The sequence below is a fragment of the Rhinolophus sinicus genome, linkage group LG03 (assembly GCF_036562045.2).
Source record: "Rhinolophus sinicus isolate RSC01 linkage group LG03, ASM3656204v1, whole genome shotgun sequence".
In the NCBI taxonomy this organism is placed as follows: domain Eukaryota; kingdom Metazoa; phylum Chordata; class Mammalia; order Chiroptera; family Rhinolophidae; genus Rhinolophus; species Rhinolophus sinicus.
Genome location: NC_133753.1, coordinates 43,603,784 through 43,625,618, shown reverse-complemented (window position 1 = coordinate 43,625,618; position 21,835 = coordinate 43,603,784). Strand labels below are relative to the sequence as shown.

The 21,835-nt window shown below is 39.4% G+C and overlaps 1 protein-coding gene across 11 annotated transcripts in view; it reads left to right on the top strand.

Annotated features, from left to right (window-relative positions):
- MAP2K5 (mitogen-activated protein kinase kinase 5) overlaps positions 1-21,835 on the top strand; it is a 228,634-nt gene that overhangs the window by 154,199 nt on the left and 52,600 nt on the right. For 5 of the 11 annotated variants that reach the window (XR_002136832.2, XM_019725621.2, XM_074327520.1 and 2 more), the window contains 2 exons: positions 14,832-14,858; positions 15,170-15,202. Coding sequence is in view for 8 of the 11 variants with exons in the window: in XM_019725621.2 (XP_019581180.1) it covers positions 14,832-14,858; positions 15,170-15,202 (60 nt within the window). In the remaining 3 variants the exon portion in view is untranslated. Of the gene's footprint in view, positions 1-14,253; positions 14,299-14,831; positions 14,859-15,169; positions 15,203-21,835 lie in introns of all 11 variants that reach the window. The other 6 variants (XR_012494694.1, XM_074327517.1, XM_074327515.1 and 3 more) reach the window with 2 other exon arrangements.

Below are 21,835 nucleotides of genomic sequence, written 5' to 3'. Positions count from 1 at the left end.
CAAAGCACATGAAGAAAACTATTTCTATAGTATCACGGAGACTGGATTATGAAATAGTACCTTCTCTTTAGACCATTTTACCTCATTTGAACCCTGAGCCACTTTGTGAGATCGCCTCCCCTAATAAACTGGGCAAATAGAATGACTGACGTGCTCACTATTGAACTGCAGCTGGTTTGGTGCCATTGAATCCCAAATGGAGTAGTCAGGAATGAATCATGGACTCTAAGGATTGGAAGGGATCTTAGACATCATTAAATCAAACCTCTCTTCCATATCTGAAAAGCAAACGTCCACACTCTGCTTGAACACCCTCTGTGATAGGAAACACACTATTTTACAGAGCAGCCATGGAGTCAAAGCAGGGTTCTGTTTACCAGGCTGAGGACTGCCCCATCCCAGTGTCACCCACTGGTTTGGGCCTTGAACACGTAGAAGCCTTTCACATATCCTTGAGATTACGTAGTTGTCAGTCCCTTCTGTCCCTGGCGCTGGGGACAGTACCAGGGCATTGCTGCTCTGGGCACCAGACCTGAGCCCTCTTCACTAGTGGCAAATTGAGAAGAAGAGTGGCCTGTTGGAAAGAGCTCCGGACAAGGAAACAGAAGATGAGATTTAAAACCAGCTCTGCCACAAACTCTCTGGTCAGCGCAGGCTTTCATTCTTGCTTTGTAACCCTTAGAGGCCTGTTTTCTTATCTCTAAAATGATATTCCTGATACTTACCTTTCCTGTCTCATTAGGGGAAGTATGCAGATCAAATGAGATGGATATGACACCACTTGGAAAAGTAAAGGGCCACCCCACTGGCCCGGATGTTGGGCTGTTGCACAAAATGAATTTCTAATTGTCAATCGAAGGCTGCAAAAGGATGTGCTCAGCAACCTGCCAGCCTCAACTGGAGCAAGTGTAAAATGAGCAGAGGGAAAGTGGGGAGGAGAGGCGAGCTTCCAGACTCGTCCTGCCCTCAGCCCAGCGTCAGTGCTGCTGACAACGTCGTTAGCAACGCCTCTTCCTGCTAGTGACACACAGTGTACCGCCTGGGACACAGATGAGGGAGGGGTGTTAGGAAGAGAGCAGAGAGGAGTCAGTGGCCTGGGACCAACAGAAAGGTTAAAGGAAGGGATTTTTGTTGCCAATAATCGTCTGATATGAATTTCATCGTTTTGCTTTTATTTGGTATTTGAAAGTACTATTTTGGTTTCCTTTAGCCCTTAAAATTGCAATGCCTCATTGGCATGCAGTTTAGGACTCTACAGAAAAAAGGTAAGGAGCACTAAAAATGCAGAGCCTTGTTACTATAGCTTATAAGAGGAAGAACAGTGGTGTCTTCGATTCATCTAGCACTTCTTCAACATAGAGCACTTTCTGTTACCTGACTCAGGCTGTCCATGCCTCCTGCAGACTATTCTTCCCAGCCTCCAGGTGAGCAGACTGAGGCTCAGAGGCAAGGCACCTTACCTCAGGGAGGAATGGGTACAGTTAGGTCTAGGGCTTGCAGGCAGCGAAACCAAAGAAGGGCTCTGTGTAGTCTGGATTTGGTTGGCTCTTCATGCCACTGCTCTTCCCACTCTGCCCCACTGAGCCCTTCTGTTGGTTGGCCTCGTTTGCCCTGGGGAGGCCTCTTGTGTAGATGAGAAATGCTGCACATCGGAGGCTTGTGCCATTGTAGATGATGACAGGACCATTCCCTGGAGCCCTTTTGCTTTTCGTACCATGTGTTTAGCAGAGTGACAGGAGGATCTGGAGGGCCCCAGAACTCGTACTGACCCCAGTGCCATTAAATCCTCCGTGCCTTTAAAGCATATTCTGCAATAAGAAATGAAAAAATGTGTTTTTAAACATTTTGCAAACAGATAGTGTCTCAATTTCTTGAACAATTGAGCTTTAATAGTAATCTGAAAAGCTGAGCAGGTCTGGACCAGGACTGGAGCTGTGTCTAGTTAATCATGTCGCTCCAAATTCAGTTGACTTAAAAAACACGATGGTGGGCAATGGTTTGTTTAATGACACCGTAATTTAGGAGAAATGAAAAAGATTGCCTGCAAAAAATCGTCATCCTTCATTCAAACTTTACAGTAGTGCCCTGCATTCGGGTGATAGTAAATCCATTAAGGCGACTTCTCAGGGGCTGCCCCAGCTCTGGCGTTTGGAAATGTGGTAAGCAAGATGCCACCGGAAAAGAAAGATAATACAGACACAAATGTATTTAAAGTACTTTTGCATGTATAAAAATGTTGTTCTTCTTTTGGCTACATTTCCTGATCTTGGTTAATAAATTACATCAAAATGACCTGAAGTTAAAAAAAGGAAAAAAATCTGAGCAAATAGTGCCCCTGGTATTGTAAAGCTTTGAATGTTTTCACACCCCATTAATTTATTACTTCTCTTTCTTCATCTTTAAATTTCATTTTTTTTTTTTTTTTCAAAAATTCCGGCTCCCCGCTGCTGCAGTGATTTTCATCTTGTTGTTAATTTTCCCTGCTCCATATGGAGCTCCAGACATTTCACCTGGAGGCTGTACTAGATTTTGCTGTAGTGATCGTACTTCCGGAGGCCAAAACTGTCATTTAGGGTTCCTGGTGCATCTGTCTGCGCCAGGCTTTTCACTGGCATGGGAGAGTGTGAATAACAAATTGGATGCACCTGAGATTCAGATGATTAGTGTGTTTTGTGAATCTCCAGGACTTGTAAGCAGATAGCTGGGGGGGGGGGGGGGGCAGATGATAGAGGGCTAAACAGAGACTGTGGGTGAATCTGTACTCACACCTTACATTTGGGGCTTTACAAGGGAAGTGCAAACATCCCTGGCAGTCTGAGTGCAGAGAGAGTAACAAATATTTCATCCTGCCTTGTCATTGATTAGAAAAGAGCCTTTAATTTCATTTCACCCCATGTTGTGATTAATTTGCATTCTTTGTCAGAAGTTAATGGAGTTTTTTATGGTTCACTCTGAAATCCTTGAAGACATCAGACTTGATCTGATGTTTATACAACCGCCAGCGGAATTTTTTCGTTTGATTGATGGCCAGCTTGATGTTATTCCAAACGGCTTTTTAAGCTGTTTTTAAGAATTATTTGAATAAAATGCATGCAAGATATTGTTGTAAGATCAAGATTATCTGTTAAAAATCTGTTTCAGATAAAGATGATAAGTAGTAAGAAGGATCAAAAACATAAGAGATATAGTGAATAGTGATGTTATTTGTTAAAAGTACATAAGAATGGCATTCAAATAAATTATTGCAATATATCTAGAGAGATCACTTTTATTGAAAAAATGTACTATCGTCTGGGCAAATAGAATAATTAAGGCTAAGGTAAAAAGAAAGCCTGGATCTTTAAGATTAAAAACCTTTACTTCCAATTGGCTAATTCTCATTTATTCTGCCAGCTTTTGCCACCAATGTACAAAATAGAGATCTACTGTTCTTAACTCAAGGAGACAGGGTCTGTCAGGCCTGTTAGCTGAACAAAATGATGACATATTACTTGTCTCAATAAAGAGGCATTCTTAAATCCCAATACAAGTTAAACATAAGTGGATAATAGGGGATTTTAAGTGAAAAACATGCATTCTTAATAGTATAACGACTGTCCTTTTTCACAAGATAATACAGAGATGAAAATATCCTGTCGTTAAAAGCAAAATACCCCGGTTGTTGGTGGGTAAGAGAAATAATAGGTGTTCACCCCCTACACACTGTGTATCGGAATATGAGGGAAGCTGTAGGTGGGTTTGCTCAGAACCCCCTGCTACTAACCAAGGAAGTGTGTTTTGCAAATGCTTTTGAATTACTAATACCATTTGTTTGATTTGGGGGCTCTGCCTTGCTTCAGCAGATTCTGGCTTTGCTGTGATTGCTGCTAGTGAGACTCATAGGTCAACAAGCTACTTATCTGAGCACTTTCATTTAAAACACATTAATTTATTTGCTGTATCTGAAAGTTTGCTAAATAATTGGGTGGTTTTAATTGAAGTTACTGCTTTGTGATCCTTGTATTAACATGATCTAAGGTCCTCTTTATTATATGTAATCCATAGTATTGACCACATTTGCTGTTTTCATTTAAATGTAAGCAGCTTGTCAAGGAGAAAATATTTTAACTTAGCTTAGAAACCTGCTATTTTAATGTGTTTTCTTTTTTCAATTGACAGACTGTCTTTTAAACATTCATTTATTTTGTAGTAATAAATTGTGCTCTGGACAGAGTATTTGTCTCATAATAGAGTAGAAAACACATGTTCTGAAAACTGTTTTAAAATATTAAATACTTTTCAAAAGCTAATGCCAAAGTACTAAAATTTTTACACCTAATTTTACTCATGTTTTAAAAGCTTTTGACTATATTGTTACTAATCCTAATTTTGATAATTTAACTTCATTGTATATTCAATATTAAATTTAGACAATAGCTGTCACTGTCTTATTTATATATTAATGTACTGATCATGCCCAGACTGACATAGACTTACGAAATAATACCTAAAAAGTTTGCCTTTTTGAAGAGGTGTTTGGAATCTATTATTTCTTACATGAACTTTTTGAAGTTCAGAACATCAAGGATTTTAGTAATAAGTTTTTTGTGTGAGCTCTCTACTCATCTTTACTTGGTAAGAGTCCAAAAGAGCAATATGCAGGCAGTTTTTTCCCTAAACAGATTTCTAGCCTACATGTTTTTTAATTCATTGTTGATTTTTGTCCTTGCTATTTAAGACATAAACATTTTAAATGTACTGATAGTTCAAGCCATAAAATGTACTGATATTTCAAGCCATAAAATCAGATTTTATGTTCCATAATATGCAGAGATGAAATTTAAGTGATATGAAGATGTTTACTTATACACATTTACTTCTTCCCAGGAATTTTTTAATTGCCCATGTCAATTTCCTCTCCTAGTATTATATCATACTTATCAAGAGGTCTCATAATTTTATTTGCTTAGATTATGCCAAAAACAGGAGGTGGGGTCCCAGTGTATCTTTAAAATAGAGCAGAAATGAAAGAGAAATCACCCCAAAGTGAGGGTAGATTAGAAATGAGGTATTCTCCATTAAAGATAAATTACTTGTTAATACCTCAATCGAGGCATATTTAGTTAGCTAGTTATGTTAGTGATTCCTATCTTTTTTTTAAGCAATAACGCTGTGGTTTTATTTTATAGCACCTTCTAAACTATTGTATGATGTACATCTCAATTTAATTCAACATATATATGTATTTGTCATTGAGCATCTACTCTGTCCCTGACGCTGTGCTAAGCATTGGGAGTGCAGAAATGAAACAGATGTGGTCCCTACTCTCAAAGACTCGAATCTTTGGGGGAGAAAACATAGACAAACGGCAGTTGATATAAAAAGAGTCCTACAAGAGGTGGTCTGCTCTGGCCTCAAGAGGAAGAGGTCAGCGCACTTCAGGAAGCCATGAAGGTTTCACAGAATAGGTGATACTTGAGCTGAGGTTCTGAGGTTAGAAGGATGGGAAAGAACTTTCCAGACATTTTAATCAAAAGGAGAAGCAAGTAGTAAAAGATAAAGGTCTAAGGCAGCATGTTGCATTTGGTGTCCTTCTGTTAACAGTACTTCAATAGTATACTACTACTATTGTTCCTTTCCTTCCCCTAACCATTTAGGAATGTCCCTAGGTAACTTATAGTAACACTGGGAGGGAAGAATGTTAGAGGAGAGAGGTGGTGGTATCAGGATAGAAATGGCAAGTGTATCAGAGACAAGATAATGAAATTGGTTTTGAGAATTTTTTGAATCCCTTTGCGATGAGTGGGAGCCTGTCTGAGGTTGGAAATCATTGCATTTTAAGATCTCTGCCCCTAAGATCAGTTGGCACATGCCTCTGAGGAGTTCCCTGCGACCCTCTATGAATTTGACTTGGCACATTATAGGACATTTTCTAGACTGCTCTGGTAAGAGAGGGGGCGGAACTGTCAAGATCAAATAAACTAATGCCTCAGAGAGCACTTTGAAAAATATAAGGTGGTAAACAAGAGCAAGGTAATATTAGTATTATTTATATTTCCAGAAAGTACTTCAGGGATTTACCTATGTAACTCTGAAAATATATGACCATGTCTCACACCAGGTAGGACTAAAATGAATTACTTTTCTGATCCCATAAGAGCCTTCCTTTACAGCTTTCCTTTTTGAGTTATAATTTATCATTCACAATCACAATCATAGTATATAGAATTATGTACAGAATCTAGTCATTTTTAGTTCAGTAACTGGGGACCATGATTCTTTTACAATTTTTAAATAATTAGTTTAGCCCAGAAATAGAATTGAAGTTTGAAGTAATGAACTTGGTGCCCAGTGTGGCTTTCAGGTGATGGCTGCCATCTTTTCTATCTCTCAGGCTCTGTGTTCTGGGAGGCCTTCCATTTTTCCCCTTTTGCTTTTACTGGTGCCGTCTGCTACTCCATAGAATCATACAATTTCAGGATGTAAAGAGATCTAACAATGATCAAGTCCAACTCCTTTATTTTGTAGAGGAGGAAATGGGGGCCCATAGCCATTAAATTACTCACTTATGATTGCCAGCTATTCAGCAACAGGGTCAGACTGTCTCCCACTCTAGAGGGATGGTGGGGGGAGAAGGTAGGATAAGGCACTGGAGGCATTGAGCCCAAATGGCCATCCTTATTTTACACACCCATCCACTCAAGTACTGCCTCCGACTGGTGTGTCTGCAGAGTGGAAATCACTGTCCCAGGATGCTCCATGATTGCCAGGTAATTGCTGAATATGGATCCCTGGGAGGAAAGTGGTCCTCAACAGTAGTAGGAGCAGCAGCAATAGGCAAAGACATCAACTTTTATTGTACGCCAGTGTTTTACTTACCACCATTTAGATTAGAAAACTTAGGTAGATTTGGGGCGAGGAGCTCATTGGCATCTAAGTTAAAAAGGGGGCAGACCTGGCCCAGCTTTGTTTGAGCACAGATTTCTTTTTAGATGTTTAACAGTTCTGGATCAATTTGGGGGGTGGGAGGGCGAGGCAGGGGGCGTTGGGGATTCTTCCTCAACTAAAATGTTAATGATGCTAAGAACCCAACCCTCTTTAGTGCCAATAAAACAGACAAGCTAAATTCATTGAAAAATCAATGAGTTGCCTAAAAGGAGCAAAGAGCTGATTTGATTTAGGGCTAGAGATTGCCCAGGACACACCAGGTGGAAAGTGGGTTCCAGGAACCACTTAGAAGCTAGGAAAGGAGGCAGTTGTCTGTTTATGCACAGAGCCAAGGTGTCATCTCCAAGGAATTGTGGGAAAATGAGGCAACCACTTAGAACCAAGTGTGGACTCGGTTGTGCTGTATCCTGTCAAGGTCTACAGGTGGTGACTGCCATGGAGAGAAGGAAGGAAAAGCTGAGGGATAGAATAGTCTTGTGAGGAAAGGTGCTCAGAGGAGGAAAGAAAGACAGAAGAGGGTCATGAAGCTCGTCTTGTTTTCTGCTCAGAAACAGGTTGCAGAGAGCACCATTCTGGGTGTGAGGAGACCTTGACTGTAGTCCTAGTTCTAGTTTGGTAAATATAGTAAACAAAAAACCCTCAGCCAAAGGCCTCAGTCCAGCCCCTACTCTTTGGACAGCCCTATGCCTCCTTGACAGCCAGGCAGCTGGAAACACTCAATGACTGAGGGTAGAGGGACGGCGAGGCAGCAAGTGACACCCCAGCAAGTCACAAGTTATATTACTGTCAGTATGCGATTTCCGCCCAAACACACACAGCTAACCTGAGTTCTGGTCCTGGCTTGACCTTTTTCCTTTTTAGACCTCAGTTTTTCCTCATCTGGAAAATGATGGATGTGTTCTAGGTCAGCAACTTGCAGAATTATGGGAAGACATGACACAGAGTAGGTGGGAATCCACTCCCCAGCACATGCATACATCCATGTACACACAAACACACGAGTAGTTCTGCCTTTATCTGTTAATTTTTAAAATGTATCTAAGTAATATCTTGTAGGAACTAAGAGTTACTTGGTAAACAGTCCAAAAGTGCTGGACTAGATACTTCTGTGGTCTCCTTTCTTCTTATATGAGCAGTTTCCTCCTCTTTTCCACACCGTCAGCTATTCTCATCACCATCTCCCAAGTACTCTTTTGGAGTGTACTGAAACCTGATTTTACCTATATCAAAATATAAGAGGTGTAAACTAAAACTCTGAAGCATAAGTCAAACTTTATTCATTCCATATCCATGACTTCTTTTCTTTAAATCTATTTTGAATTTCATTTACAGTCAAGCCAGTAAGACACACGTTAATTAACATGGTTATGTGTGACTATATTTCAAGATTCTTTCCTTCCTAATTCCATAGGAACCACGTATTGGCTACAATGGCAGCATATTTCAAAATCTCAGCAGGCCAATATTGTCAAACATACGCGGTCTGACAATTAAGTTCGTATCATGGTTAAAAATTTTTAAAATGCAGTGATATGTGGAGTCTTAGCCCTGAAAGAAAACCTTCTTTTCAATGCCTGGAAACATCACCTGTTGGGGGAAGCTGTCTTAGAAATCTACAGTGCCCTGAGTCCAGCGAGTTGTATTTTATCCCAATATTGAGTGTCATTTAGAGGAGAGTATAAGCCCCGTGCTTAAGTCTTAGTTAGCTCTGCCACTAAGTTTCAGGGACCTTAAATAAGTTACTTTATTTTTGTGGAACAGCAATTTTATCTTACCCATCTTCTGGGCCCCTAGAGTCTAGTACAGTGCCTGGCATCGAGCACATACTTGCTAAACACACGTGTATATGCATCAATGAATTAATGATTTAGTCTAGCTTTATTTTTTTATATGTTGGGATAGCAGGTTTTAGAATCAGGAGGAACTAAGAAACAAAACACATTCTTAGACTTCAATAATTTTATCCCCTTTCTTTTCTTCCATGTTCATATTCCCGCTCTACCCAGCCAGCATTAATACCTGAAGGATAAAAGCTTCCAAGGAGAGATGATTGTTGTCCTCAGATACTTAGGGTTCTAATGCACTAAGAAAAGACGTGCATTCATAATGTCAGGAACGTAGAACTGGAACAAGAGGTAGAATGGACATTCAGAAAACTTCAGCTCTCCATCACTTTGAAGCATCCAGGAGTGTGTAAGGAAGAAGGGACTCAAGGATCAGACCAGGGTGAAGAGCTAGGTCACATTAAATAAGCCACCGGGCTGGCCCATAACTGGTATTCTTAAACTAGATTTTAATAAGACCACCCTTTATGAAACAAAGAAAACAAAATATTGATAAAGCAAATGTCTACAATCTTCTTTGAAAGGAAAGGACTTAAAGAACTCCTTGGCCAGACCCTGTCCCATTAGGGAAAAGGTTACTTTTGTAATTCACATTTGATCATTTTGAATTGTGGTTTGAAGCTCCTGCTTTTTTCAAAATATTTAGCTTCTAGATATAAAACATACACTTGCCCAGAGGACTATTTACTATGGCTTCTATACACCTATGCGGAGTAGGACATGAGCCATGTCAATTTTAAATACACAAGGGATAAAAGAGAGAAGGCTGGCAGTGAGGCCCGTCCTCCCTGCCCCCCCCCGACTGGCACACCCAGCAGATGAATCATGTTGTGCTGTGCCTTGGCGCTCCAGCCGTTGTGTTTTGTGTGAAAATGCATTGTCCTTGATACTCAGGAAGTCGCAAGGGCCAAGTGATCTAATTTATGGTCCCATCTGAGCGGTGCCCTCCTCTAGGCATCTTACAGTTTCTCTCTCCCACCCGGCTGTTTGTTAAATTCACGGAGTCTCATTTTCACTTTTCGAAACTGGTCGCTCCTAAATGCAGCACCCCTGCTGGAGTTTGAGGTGTGGGGCAGAGAGAAGGTGCCAGCGAGTGGATCTTACAATGTGGGAATCACAGTGACTCTCTTACACCCTATTGAATAGCTCCCTGCTAAGTCCTCCTATGACTTATTTTTGTTTTAAGTCATTTATTTTTGTTTAAATGAGTCTTATGACTTAGTTTTGGGTTTTATTCTGTTCTATACAAGATATGCGAATAGACTCACAGGCATGATAAGAACTTGAACAAGGACAGACTGATGAACAGGGGAGATGGGATGGCACAAGTCAATTACGCTTATTCATTTTATGCTGTTAGAAATAATATATAGTATTCGTTTATTTTGTCTTATCCTCAGTATCTAAAAATGTCAGTTTGCCAAAATTTCCATTTGTAGTTAACCAGAGTAAATTTTATTCTGTTCCTTTTTTCAAAACGGTCCTTTGTTTGGGAACTCTTAGTGGTACTAAGCAGTGTGTATTCAGCTTGTGGTCATGTGGAAGTGATTTTTTTTCTCTCATTGAAGGCTATTGAGATTTGTGCACTTCTTTTTTTTTTCCCAAATCATACTGAATTGGAGGTGATACATCCCTAAATTTTAGCGCCCAACACAGTGCCAGATAAAATTAGATGGAATACCGGGACCAGTTCTCGCTCAGGAAGGAAAACAATCGTGGCACCTGAACGGAAGCTCTGCCTTTGAGGAACCTGTGGGCCCCCCTAGCTCATCCCTTTACTTCATAGACAAGAACTCAGAGCCCAGTGAAGGGAGGGATCTTCTGAGGCCATCGGGGCCTGACTGGAATTCCAGGGGTCTTTCTGACTCCAGAGTTTACGCATTCTTCCCACTCTACGTAGCCTCCTGAGCCTCAGTTTCCCTGGCAGCAAAATGATTAAATTGAACTAGATCATCCCTGAGATCCCTTCCATTTCAAAAATTCTTTAAGTCATTCTTCATTTAGAATAGGAAAGTCTCCATTTATCGTAATCCCTGTTTATATTTAGCTTAGTGCATCTGATTTGAAAGGAGAGTCTCTGCAAAATAGCTACACTTCCTGAAATTTGAAGTTTAAAAACAGAATAGAGTTCAGCACTGAAAGCTAGAATGTGATGCCAGTAGCACAAGAAATAAAAATGATATTCTTTAAAAATTCCAACCATATGATTTAATTTTATATTTCTCATTTTCTATTTAAAAGAAAAATAACACAAGCTCGAAAAGCAGTAAATATGTAAAGGGAAAATTTGTCAACTGATATTGGAAGATCTGACCTAGGTCACACATAAATCTCTCAGACAAGAGCCACAGGGCAAGCCATAATTTCAGAGAGTAAAAGAGAAAATGAAAGCTGTAGCTGTAGCTGGTGTCTTCTCTAAGTTACATAGGTGGATTCATTTTAGTTTTCTGATTGTGCTTCTGAGTATAATGTAAAAGGGCCAATAGCCAAGTCGGTTTTACCACTGTATGTAAAAAGTATTATTACCTCTACAGAGATAGAAGCATAACATGAGACTTCCAAAGTTGCTTTTTACCACCAGTCATTGACTAAATAGTTGAAGCCCCACAAGCAAACTTTTGCATTGGCAATGTCCTTTCCAGGATCATTTTCCAAAATCACGTTACAGGAGCTTTTCTAATTGCCAGCTATATGGTCCTTGCAAGGAAATACAATACGATATATGTTGCTGCAATAACCCCAAGACCTAGCTGATACTTAAGCCTGCCTCTTATGAAGTCATTCTTCCCTGTTTAAACACAGAAGGGTCTGTCTTGCATCACTGTCCCTTCTTGGATCAGTTTCCCTTCTTGGATGTTTAAAATCTTGGATCTAAGGACTGGAAAAAGAAAAAAGCTATACCCAGAAGGAAGAAGAGGTTCATCTAACTGGTGTATCAAAATGCTACTAATTCTGGAGACTGATTAGCAAAGTGTGTGACTGGAGCAATTATTATTGTTCTGTATATTGTCCCAAAGTTCTAGTTAGGCATAGAAAGCTCAACACAGTAAAACATACAAGCAGGAATGTGGACTTGGACAAGTTAAACAGCATTTCATATGTCACGAGGTACCAGCAGTACGTCAGCCCTCATAATATTATTGTGTCCCTCTGAACTCTGCTCTCACAGCTAAGCATTTGGAAGGCAGACCCAGAATAAAGAGAGGCATTCACAAGGCTAACATTTTATACCGAGCACCCTTAGTACAACGTTTAATGTGCCATAAAACTAGGGGTTTCACTTGTTCATGAACTGTGTGCAAACGCAGGGCAGTGACGGGAGGTCGACTTCGTTTGGATCTGTTTTATGGTTGCTGCGCCTGTACCGTAATGTGATCTTGGAAAAGGTAAACAACAAAGAGTTTAGCAGTGAAAAATATGCCTAATATAAATACAGTCGAGTACATGGCAGTTCAGAATTTGAAAAATATGACTGTGGCATTAAATTTTCTGGTGGAATTAACAGAGGAACAGAACATAGCCTTTAAGGCAATATATCTGAGGCAGAGAAAGGAGATAATACATCTAACTCTGTGGTCTGTGTGGCATTCATATAAAGAAAAGCACAGTAGCTTTATTTAATTGAGAAAATGAATCAATTACAATGATGTTGCATCATCAAATTCTTGGGAAATGGAAGATATAAGTCACCGTGTTGTGTAACAGTGTTAAAAAGTAATTGAGTATCTTAAGCATTTTGAATCAATTTCAGGTACTGGCACGGCTCAACCTTAATACAAAATTTATGAAGATGATTTCATACAATATGTTACTATCAAAACTGTGTAATAAAACCTGGTAACAATGTCTCTCTTTAAAAACCTGGGCAAAACAGTAAAAAAAAAAAAAAAAAGACTTTGATATTGGTGTTTCTCCCCTTCTTGTAGTAAAGAGCCAACATTAAAATAGTACAATTTTAAGTTGTCTTAAACCATGCATTTAGCCCATCATGTGAGGCAAGGTGGAGACAGTCCCTGAGATCTCAGTTCATAAGGAAACGTTCTCCCTTCAGTTCCTTTGGGCCACATCACTCATGTTACTGGGAACAATGTCTCACAAGCCATTCCTGAAAATTCATTTTGAAACATCTCTCTTGGAATGTCTGCTGCGTGTTTTCCTCGGAGAATGTTGTGATCTCCGTGACTGTTGGAAATTTGTGAAAAACATTCTCTTTGATATCAAGTGGATTTCTAATTCTTTGTTCATTGCAAGTAACTTTCCTGTTGAAGTAGATGTATCTTACTAAGAATGCGGGTTAGGGGGGATATGGAGTATCCATGTGCACAAAAAAATATATAAAAGCAAAGATACCTCATAGGAAAAGTTACCTGGGCTTTTCAAGATTTTTCAAAGGTGGTGTGGCTTGTTACTAAAATCCTTAACCACTTCAGGATGGTACTTAACAGCTTCGTCTTGCTTTTTAATGTAACTCTACCTGTAGAGCCTTATCCAGAAGTCCTCATGGACTAGAGAACAAGGAGCAGTCACGTAGGACGACATTAAGTGGGAACTAGCAAAGTGGACTAAGAAAGAGCCAGTCAGCCTGGGACAGGTTTCAGGGAGGGGTGTTTGCAGAGGGGGTGATGAGCCAAGAGCAGTGATGAGTGGGTACCATGTACAGTTGTGATAATATGTGGAGAAGTACTTTTAAACGCTCGAGCACTAGGCAGTGGGTCTGGCAGAAGAGTCTGCTGATCAGCCATATGGATGCAAAAGAAATGCAAAATGCAGCTTCTGCCCTTGAGAAGCTTACAGTCTAGTTGAGAAGAACCCACATGCCAAAAATGATAATTTATCAACTTGAGCATGCCCAATATGTATGCAAATCTAATTGTTTTTAAGTAATGCTATGACTGAAGGCAGATACAGTGCACATGCTGGAGAGAAAGAAGCGTTGAAGAAGCCACAGCCTGTTCCTGTGGCCTTCGGGCAGCCCCATCCTCTGGGAGGCCCAGCTTCCCATCATAGAATAGAGATGATCGTCCCTGCCAACCATTGGGCAAATCAAATGAGAATGTGAGAAAGAACCTTTCAAAGCACCAGTAAAAACATATAGCAAACTACAGGTATTTTCCTGATATTTTACCAGCTGATTGGAGCTCAGTTATCCCAGCAACCCACTGACCCTTCACTCATCCTATTTGGTTCCTGTTATCTTCCTTCTTAGGAAATTTAGTACCTCAGACTCCATTTTCATTGAGTTTGTAATAACTGTAGGCATTGCGGCCGGGCATTGAAGTGTTTAATACTTTAATTACTAAGTGGATGTTTTACTAATTTGGTGTCACGTATTAGTAACTTTCTAAGAGAAATGATGGTTTATTGGTGTTAGATGTGTGAGCAGCCTGCTTTAGAATGTTGATTAGGAACAAGCATTTCTTACTTCACTCTGCTTTTATCCCGGAAAAACAGTGTAAAACTTGCATGAATTTGATTTTCCCAGAGAGCATTGCAGCCCTGGAAACAGACTGAAGGAACTTTGGAAAAGGTGGAGTCTTCACCCCACTCCTGAGTTAGAGGCAAATACTTCAACCACATAATTAAAGTTTTCTTCACAAAATAGGGAATTGTGAGCAGACACTGGCAGGAATCCAAAATTCTAATTTCTGACTATGATTTAATTTCAATTTTAAATAAATCGGTTTTTAATTTAAAAAGAGTGAGCTTCATAACATTAGCAATGATTGCAACATTAAGCCCAGTGTTCACAATCTAGCAATATAAAACATTATTTATATCTGAATCGTAAACAGCCTTTTGAAATGGATTATGGTTTTTCTCCCTATTCTAATACAACCTGGAGGGTACTAAAAAGTGTTGTGTGAAATTAACATTCTGCTGACTTTCGCCTATAAATGAGAAGCGAGCTATTAACATTTGTGTATTTTCATTATGTAAATTGTGTTAACACATGCCCACAAATTGCCACCAGCAATGCAATAATTTTCTCTCAGTGATCATAATGTGTCCAAGTGAGTCATTTTGATTATGACATGCTAATTACATATTGCCTTTTTTCAGATTCAGAAAAACCAGGGATCTTTAATGGTAAGCTTTATGAGTTCAGAAAAAAATTCACTTTTCTTTTTCCTGATGGCTGCTTCCTTTGCATGCTTGAATGCCTTGTTTTAAACTTAGCAAATTGCATTTTGAAGAAAATGCAAACCTTTAACTGCCTGTATTAGATTAGGTACCATTAGAAATAATAGAACATCCTGAGCATCAATGTTTTTATAAGAGTTTGCTGTTGTTGATTAATCTTGCTATATTTTATTGCATTAATGATTTTTTCTTTCCACTCCACTGTAAAGATATTGCATAGAGGCTAATACTTTTTCCTCTCTTCTTTCCCATTGCAGCCTCTCCAGCTTCTGCAGTGCATTGTTGATGAGGTGAGGCATCGTCTTATGTGCTTTCACTCCTAAAGTCATTCCTAATGGTGTGGAAAGCTTATATTTTGTTTCCTAATGAAGCACAGTGCCCAACATCCTCAGAGCAAGTTGTGCTGTATGGCTCTGAGCTGTGTTACGTGAACTGGCCTTGTCCCGAATCCTGCTCTGATTCTAGCTGACTCCCTGCCAAACCAGACTGTCCCCCAGGCTGGTCCGCGGGGGTATCAGAAGCCCTAAAGACAAAACACGATAATATTAATTCATCCTCTCCCTGGCCAGATGGGGATGGAGCCGGAAATTAAAGTGGTATCATTTTTTTCCATAACAGATATTTAAAGTCAGTCAGTAAAGCAAGGGTCAGAGTTGAACAGCAAACATAAGCTGAATAAAATTTGTCTTCCTTGCTTTATTTACCCAAAGCATATCAGAGTGATAAAAATGTTCAAAAGCTGCAGGTCAACAGTTCAGCTTCAATTTCCTAATTAGACATTTTCCCCAGAATATACTCCTAAATTCTTGTGCTTTTAACTAGCATTCTCACATTTTACGTCATCCTACCTTTGATCATCCTTACCCATCGAGTTATACTGTCCCTTTGCCTTCTTGGAGTTAATCTGCCTGCATTTCTTTCTCAGTCAACTTTTTCTGCTTCTTATTCTGACTTTAAATTCCTTTTTTCTGTACACAAGGCTCTCAATTAAGAAACATTTTTTTTAAACCCGAGTTTTTCTGGACGTGGGTTTGCCTAACAGCAATGTTTTTGTGTGTTTTTTTAACTTTAATTTTCCAATATTTAAAACACTTGTAATGAAGGCAATAAATGACTCAGATAGGAAAGTTTGAAAGAAACAAAAAACAAATCGTAACTCATAATTATTCCTCTCAATTAAACATCTGTATAACCAGTTATGAGATTTGGGAGAAAAAATAAAGATCCTCCTAGGAAAACAACAAACGCGTACACATATCCCAATAACAGTAAGAATGGGGCTCTCACATCCTTAATGGTTGCATCCGTCGGTCCATATATCCCCGACAAGCCATAAACCGTGTTGGTGCTAAAATGAAGGCACCGTCCTGAAACAAATGGAGGCTCCATTATCTCAAATATCAGACAGGCCTCCTGGATCTAATAGCTCATCAATATCTTCTGTCATCTTAGATTCCAAAAGCATCCTATGTCTATCAGAATCCTCCCAAACAAACTGATTTTCCTGAGGTCCCCCTCCAGGATTGGTTAGTGACGGGCCTGGGGAAACGTAGGCTACCCAGACGCACAGCCTGCCGTGCTCCGTTGGCCCTACTGTTCTTGGTCTGCCCGGCTCCTTGGCATCAGAAAGGTCAGGTACAGATATTCATCACCATAACATGTGTATTGCTGGAGAGCTAATTTGAAGATTTTTCTGGATCAAATGGATATTTTCATGTCTTATTTGAAGTAGCAGTGATTGATATTAAATTTAAAATAGTTTACTTTTTTGATCTGAGCAAATTCCTGAGACTCTAGAAATTGTCATAGGTGATGTCCAAGGAGTGAAGGTCTGCGTGATGAAGAATCTATAACATGTAACTTAAATTGTATGTGTGTCTATAGCATTTCTTCCTCAGTTGAGAAGATAACTTAGACACCTATTCCCATGTACTCTAAAAACATACTAAAATATCTTCTTTATAGAAACTTGGGAAATTCACGTTGCCTTTACCAAAACAAACATGAATTGATCTTGCAACTGAGCTGATGTTCAGTAATAAGAATATTGGGAAAGAATTGGCCAGGTGACCTAACTTAGGCAAGGTGCTTCATAGCTTCTAAGAAAGAAAGGATTGGTGGGGTCCTTTAATTACCGTGCTTGCTCATGTTTATCAGATTTTTCATTGCTGTGAGACACTGTGTCTCAAAGGGTAGTTAGTCCAAGGACTAACTGCATCAGATTTATCTAAGTCTCTTGTTAAAAATGCAGATTCTTACACCCAGATCTCTGAATTAGACTTTCTAGGAGTGGAACCCAGGAATCTACATTTTTACTTGTTTAATGTGCAAAAATAACTCTTTGCACATTAAAGTGTGAGAATCTCTTCTATAAAAGACTTTCAGGGCTAAGACTGCCCTTTTAGATCCCACAGGGCGATTAACTATCTTATCTTCATTTGCATCTGACTTTTAGGGCTCCTATTCCTGAGTGAATATAACCAACAGGGTTTGAGCCATTTTACTCCTTGGGTAAGGGATATACTCCATTGAGAAATGGATATCCAATGATATATATAGTGTGCCTATTAGAGAAAAGTCAGATCAAAAAGGACCACTCCTAAGGGAGCCTAATTCAAACAAGATGGATGTATTCGGAGACCTGTACAAAATAGCCAAGCAAAGCCCAGTGTTAACATACCTCATTATTATGGGATGCAGCTTGACCTCCTGGCATAGGCTGGCAAAGCGTGAAGAAGTAGTAAAACAAGACCAAAGGGGTAGGAGCCAGCCCTGGAGTGGCAGGAGGTGAATGTCAGACTCAGTCTGGGAGTCAGGAGGTAGAATCCTAGGACAAAGCCAGAGTTAGACACCAGATATCCAAATAGATGACATCAGAAGTTGAACAGAGGAATAAGAATCATGAACATGAAATTTGGACCATAGAACAGGAATTGGAAGGGTAGCCAAGATAACAGGAAACTCGAGCTCCAATCAGAAATCTCGGCAATCCAGTTTCATTTTGGTGGGTGGTGATTAATCCGGCTTGGAGCTAGCTAACTCAGCACATGAGTGATGTTTTAACGATACCGTCTGACGCCTCAGAGTTGCTTCCCTTAAAAGAACTTCTTACTTTAAAATGTTCAGGTTCTGATCAGACCCTCTCCAAGTCCCTGAATGCCTGTGTTGTGAAGTACTTTGATTCATTGTGTGTGTACGCTCATACCGTGATACCTTAGCCATGTGAAATCTTTGGGAAATAAGGTGGCCCTACTTGTCTAGATAACTGAGATTTACTATTTTAAGCTCTGACATCAGTGAGGAAATTTGCATTTTTAGAAAGAAATGTTTCTAAAATCTATTTGCTCTTGGCAGCCTGTTGACAGAGTGTAGTGAATATCATTTAACCTTTTCTTGATGAGACTCAAGTCCTTGTTTTGAACATGGTACTGAACTAAACTTTGATTTATTGATGCCCTCTAGGGCTGTAGAATTGTATGGGGCTTACCTTGCTCTTTCATTGAATCTCACCACCCATTTTGTCTGTGTGTTTGGCGTTGGCACTCAGCAATGCACCTGGGCCCCTGGAGGTGTGTAGAGCCATTTGCTCCTCCCAGGCTAAGTGACCCTACATGGCTGTGCAGCTCGGCTTGGTGTTTCTCCTGTGTTCTCTCTTGTCATTGCCTCTGTTTTCTATGGTCACTCCTTTTTCTTTTCAGTGGCTACCTGCTGTCCCAGCGATCTGACCATCTGTCTTCAGTCTTTGCACTCCTGATAGTGATCCTAGCAAAACCAAAAGTGACAAATGAAATCAGGTGGTATGTGTAAGGTCTAACACACTCATCTGAGAAGAGAGAGAGTGCTTCAACCCCTCTTTAAGGAAGTTAAGTGGGTGGGCTTGTGTTCATTCAGTAAGCAGAAAGTTATCAAAAGAACCCATTATGTGCTAGCTTAAGTTGAATGGGCCATGGTCAGGACAGTCTCCAAGTCTTGAGAGAACTGGGTTTCTCTCAAGCTTCTCTCAAGTAGGCAAGGTTCCCAGGCCAACTGCAGACTAGCTCTGTGAGTCAGGGTAGGAAGGCAGAAGGTCAGTCCCAAATCCTGGGCCAACCCAATGTGTTGGGACTCAGGAGGCTATATAGCTATCTAACACTCTCCCCATTGTCTCAGAGTATGGAGTATGGAGACTGAAAGGACAACTGGCCAAGGAGCCAGTTTGGCAGGCAACAAAGGGCTGGCCCCACTGGTGATGTGGCAGGTGGAAAAACAACAGTAATATCTGAGTCACCAAGTCCCAGGCCGGCTGGAGCCAGCTCATGGGGGCCATCAGTGGACTGAGGTGCTGGGAATTGCAACGACTTAAGAGGGGACTTCCCCCTTGACCTACCCCCAAGTAGTCCATAGCCTTGGAAAAGATGTGGACACAGAAATGATTAATTATTTCATTGTAGGGTACGTACTATACAACCCCTAGATAGGAGAGTTTGTTCTACCAGGAGAGGGTTTGTTGTGGGAGCATGCCCCTCAGGGAAGGTGACATTTAAACTAAGTCTTAAAGGAGAGTAGAAGTTTGCCAGGTCAAGAAAGGAAAAAAGTAAGTATCAGATAGAAGGGCTTAAAACTTTCTTGTGAATCATTTTTGAGTTCACAGATGTGTTTTAGAATGTTCAGGCTATGTAAAATATAACAATCAGGAAAAATAGATTATTACTCTGAATACACATACATATACATATATTAGTGTGTGTGTGTATGTGTGTGTGTGTGTGTGTGTGTGTATGTTTCAAGCATATTACAGCTAAAAATAAACTTCTGTCTAACATCTGTAGGTGCTTAGCAGGACAGTTAGCAAATCCCTGATTTATATTTCCATTTATTCATTTTACTGGTGAAAAATGAATTCATAAAAGTCATGTTTTATACCCGATCAGAAGTATCTTCTACATGAAAGTTGATTTCTTAGTAAGAACTAACTACAAGATTTGTAAAATACAAAAATGGTTCTGAAATATCAGCACAAGCTTTTAGTGGTCAGTAATGGACTACAGTTTTCCAGGTGTGTAGACAAACAATGAGCCTGATTGTTTAAAGATGCTAACTGAATAATTCTGAGTTATATTGATTATTCTTCCCTGATGAGGCTAGAAAGGAAGAAGGTTTGGTGTTAGGAAAGCATGGCATAGCACTCTATGTAGAACATCTGGGTGGGTCTGCTGGATAGTTTACTCTTCTTCTTACTCTAAGAAAGCCTCCTGAGGAAGATGAACACAGAACAGGGCTTTGATAGAGGACAGTGACGTATGCAGAGTATGGAGACTGAATGGACAACTGGCCAAGAGCCAAGGGGTCCAGGAGGTAGAAAACAGAGGTAATCAATAACAGAAGGAAATTTGGGAAATTCGCAATATGTGGAAACAATGCACTGCCATAGAACCAATGGGACAAAGAAGAATCACAAGGGAAATTAGAAACTACTTTGAGATGAGCAAAAATGAAAACACTGTATACCAAACCTTATGGGATACAGCGGAAACAGTGCTCAGAGGGAAATTTTTAGTTGTAAATGCCTGCATTAAAAAGAAAGAATGATCTCAAATCAATAACCTAACCTTCTGCTTTAAACTATAATAGAAAAAGAACAAACTAAAAGCATGCAGAAGGAAGGAAATAATAAAATGAGAGTGGAAATAAATGAAATAGAGAATAGAAAACAACAGAGAAAATCAATAAAACCAAAAGTTGGTTCTTTTAAAAGATAAACAAAATTAGCAAACCTTTAGCTAGACTAAGAGAGAGAGAGGAGAGAGAGGACATAATAGCTAAAATCAGGAATGAAAGCAGATACCTTACTATCAACCTTACAGAAATAAAAAGGATTATAAGGGAATAATACTATGAACAACTGTATGCCAACAAATTAAAAAACTTAAATGAAATGAACAAATTCCTAGAAAAACGTAAACTACCAATACTGACTCAACAAGAAATATAAAATCTGTGTAGACTTATAACAAGTAAATAATATTTTTTAAAACTTCCCACAAGGAAAGCCCAGGACCATATGGCTTCACAAGTGAATTCTACTGAATGTTTAAAGAAAATTTAATATCAATCCTTCTCAAACTCTTCCAAATAAAATAAAGAGAAAGAAACACTTTCTGACTTCCTCTATGTGAGGCCAGCATTACCTTGATACCAAAGCCAGACAGAGACTTCAAAAGAAAAGAAAACTACAGACCAATTACCCTTATCAGGATAGATGCAAAAATCCTCAAAAAATACCAGCAAAACCAAATCCAGCAGTATATAAAAGAATGATACATCATGACCAAGTAGAATTTATCCCACAAATGCTAGGTTGATTCAACATAATGAAAATGAGTGTAATACACAATATTAATAGAATAAAGGACAAAAATCCCCTTGTCATCTCTGTAGACACAGAAAAAGCACTTGACAAAATTCAACACCTTTTTGTGATACCACATTGAACAAACTTGAAATAGAAGGGGACTTGCACAGCCTGATAAAGGACATCAGCTAAACACCTATGGCTAACACCATAGTTAGTAGTAAAAGACTGAAAGTTTTCCCTCTAAGATCAGGAGGAAGAGAAGGATATCTGCTCTCACCATTTCTATTTAACATTGTACTGAAGGTTCTACCCAGGGCAATTAGTCAAGAAAAAGAGGAAGATATAAAGTAATACTTGCAGATGACATAAAATATATAAAAAGCCCTAGAAAATCAATACCAAAGAATTATTGATTCAGTAAGGTTGTAGGATACAAGATCACACAAAAGTCAGTTTTATTTCTATATACTAGTAATCTAAAATGAACAATCCAAAAGTGAAATTAAAAAAAAAAAGTTACTATAGCATTTAAAAAATAAAATACTTAGGAATAAATTTAACAAAAGGAGTGGAAAACTTGTACACTGAA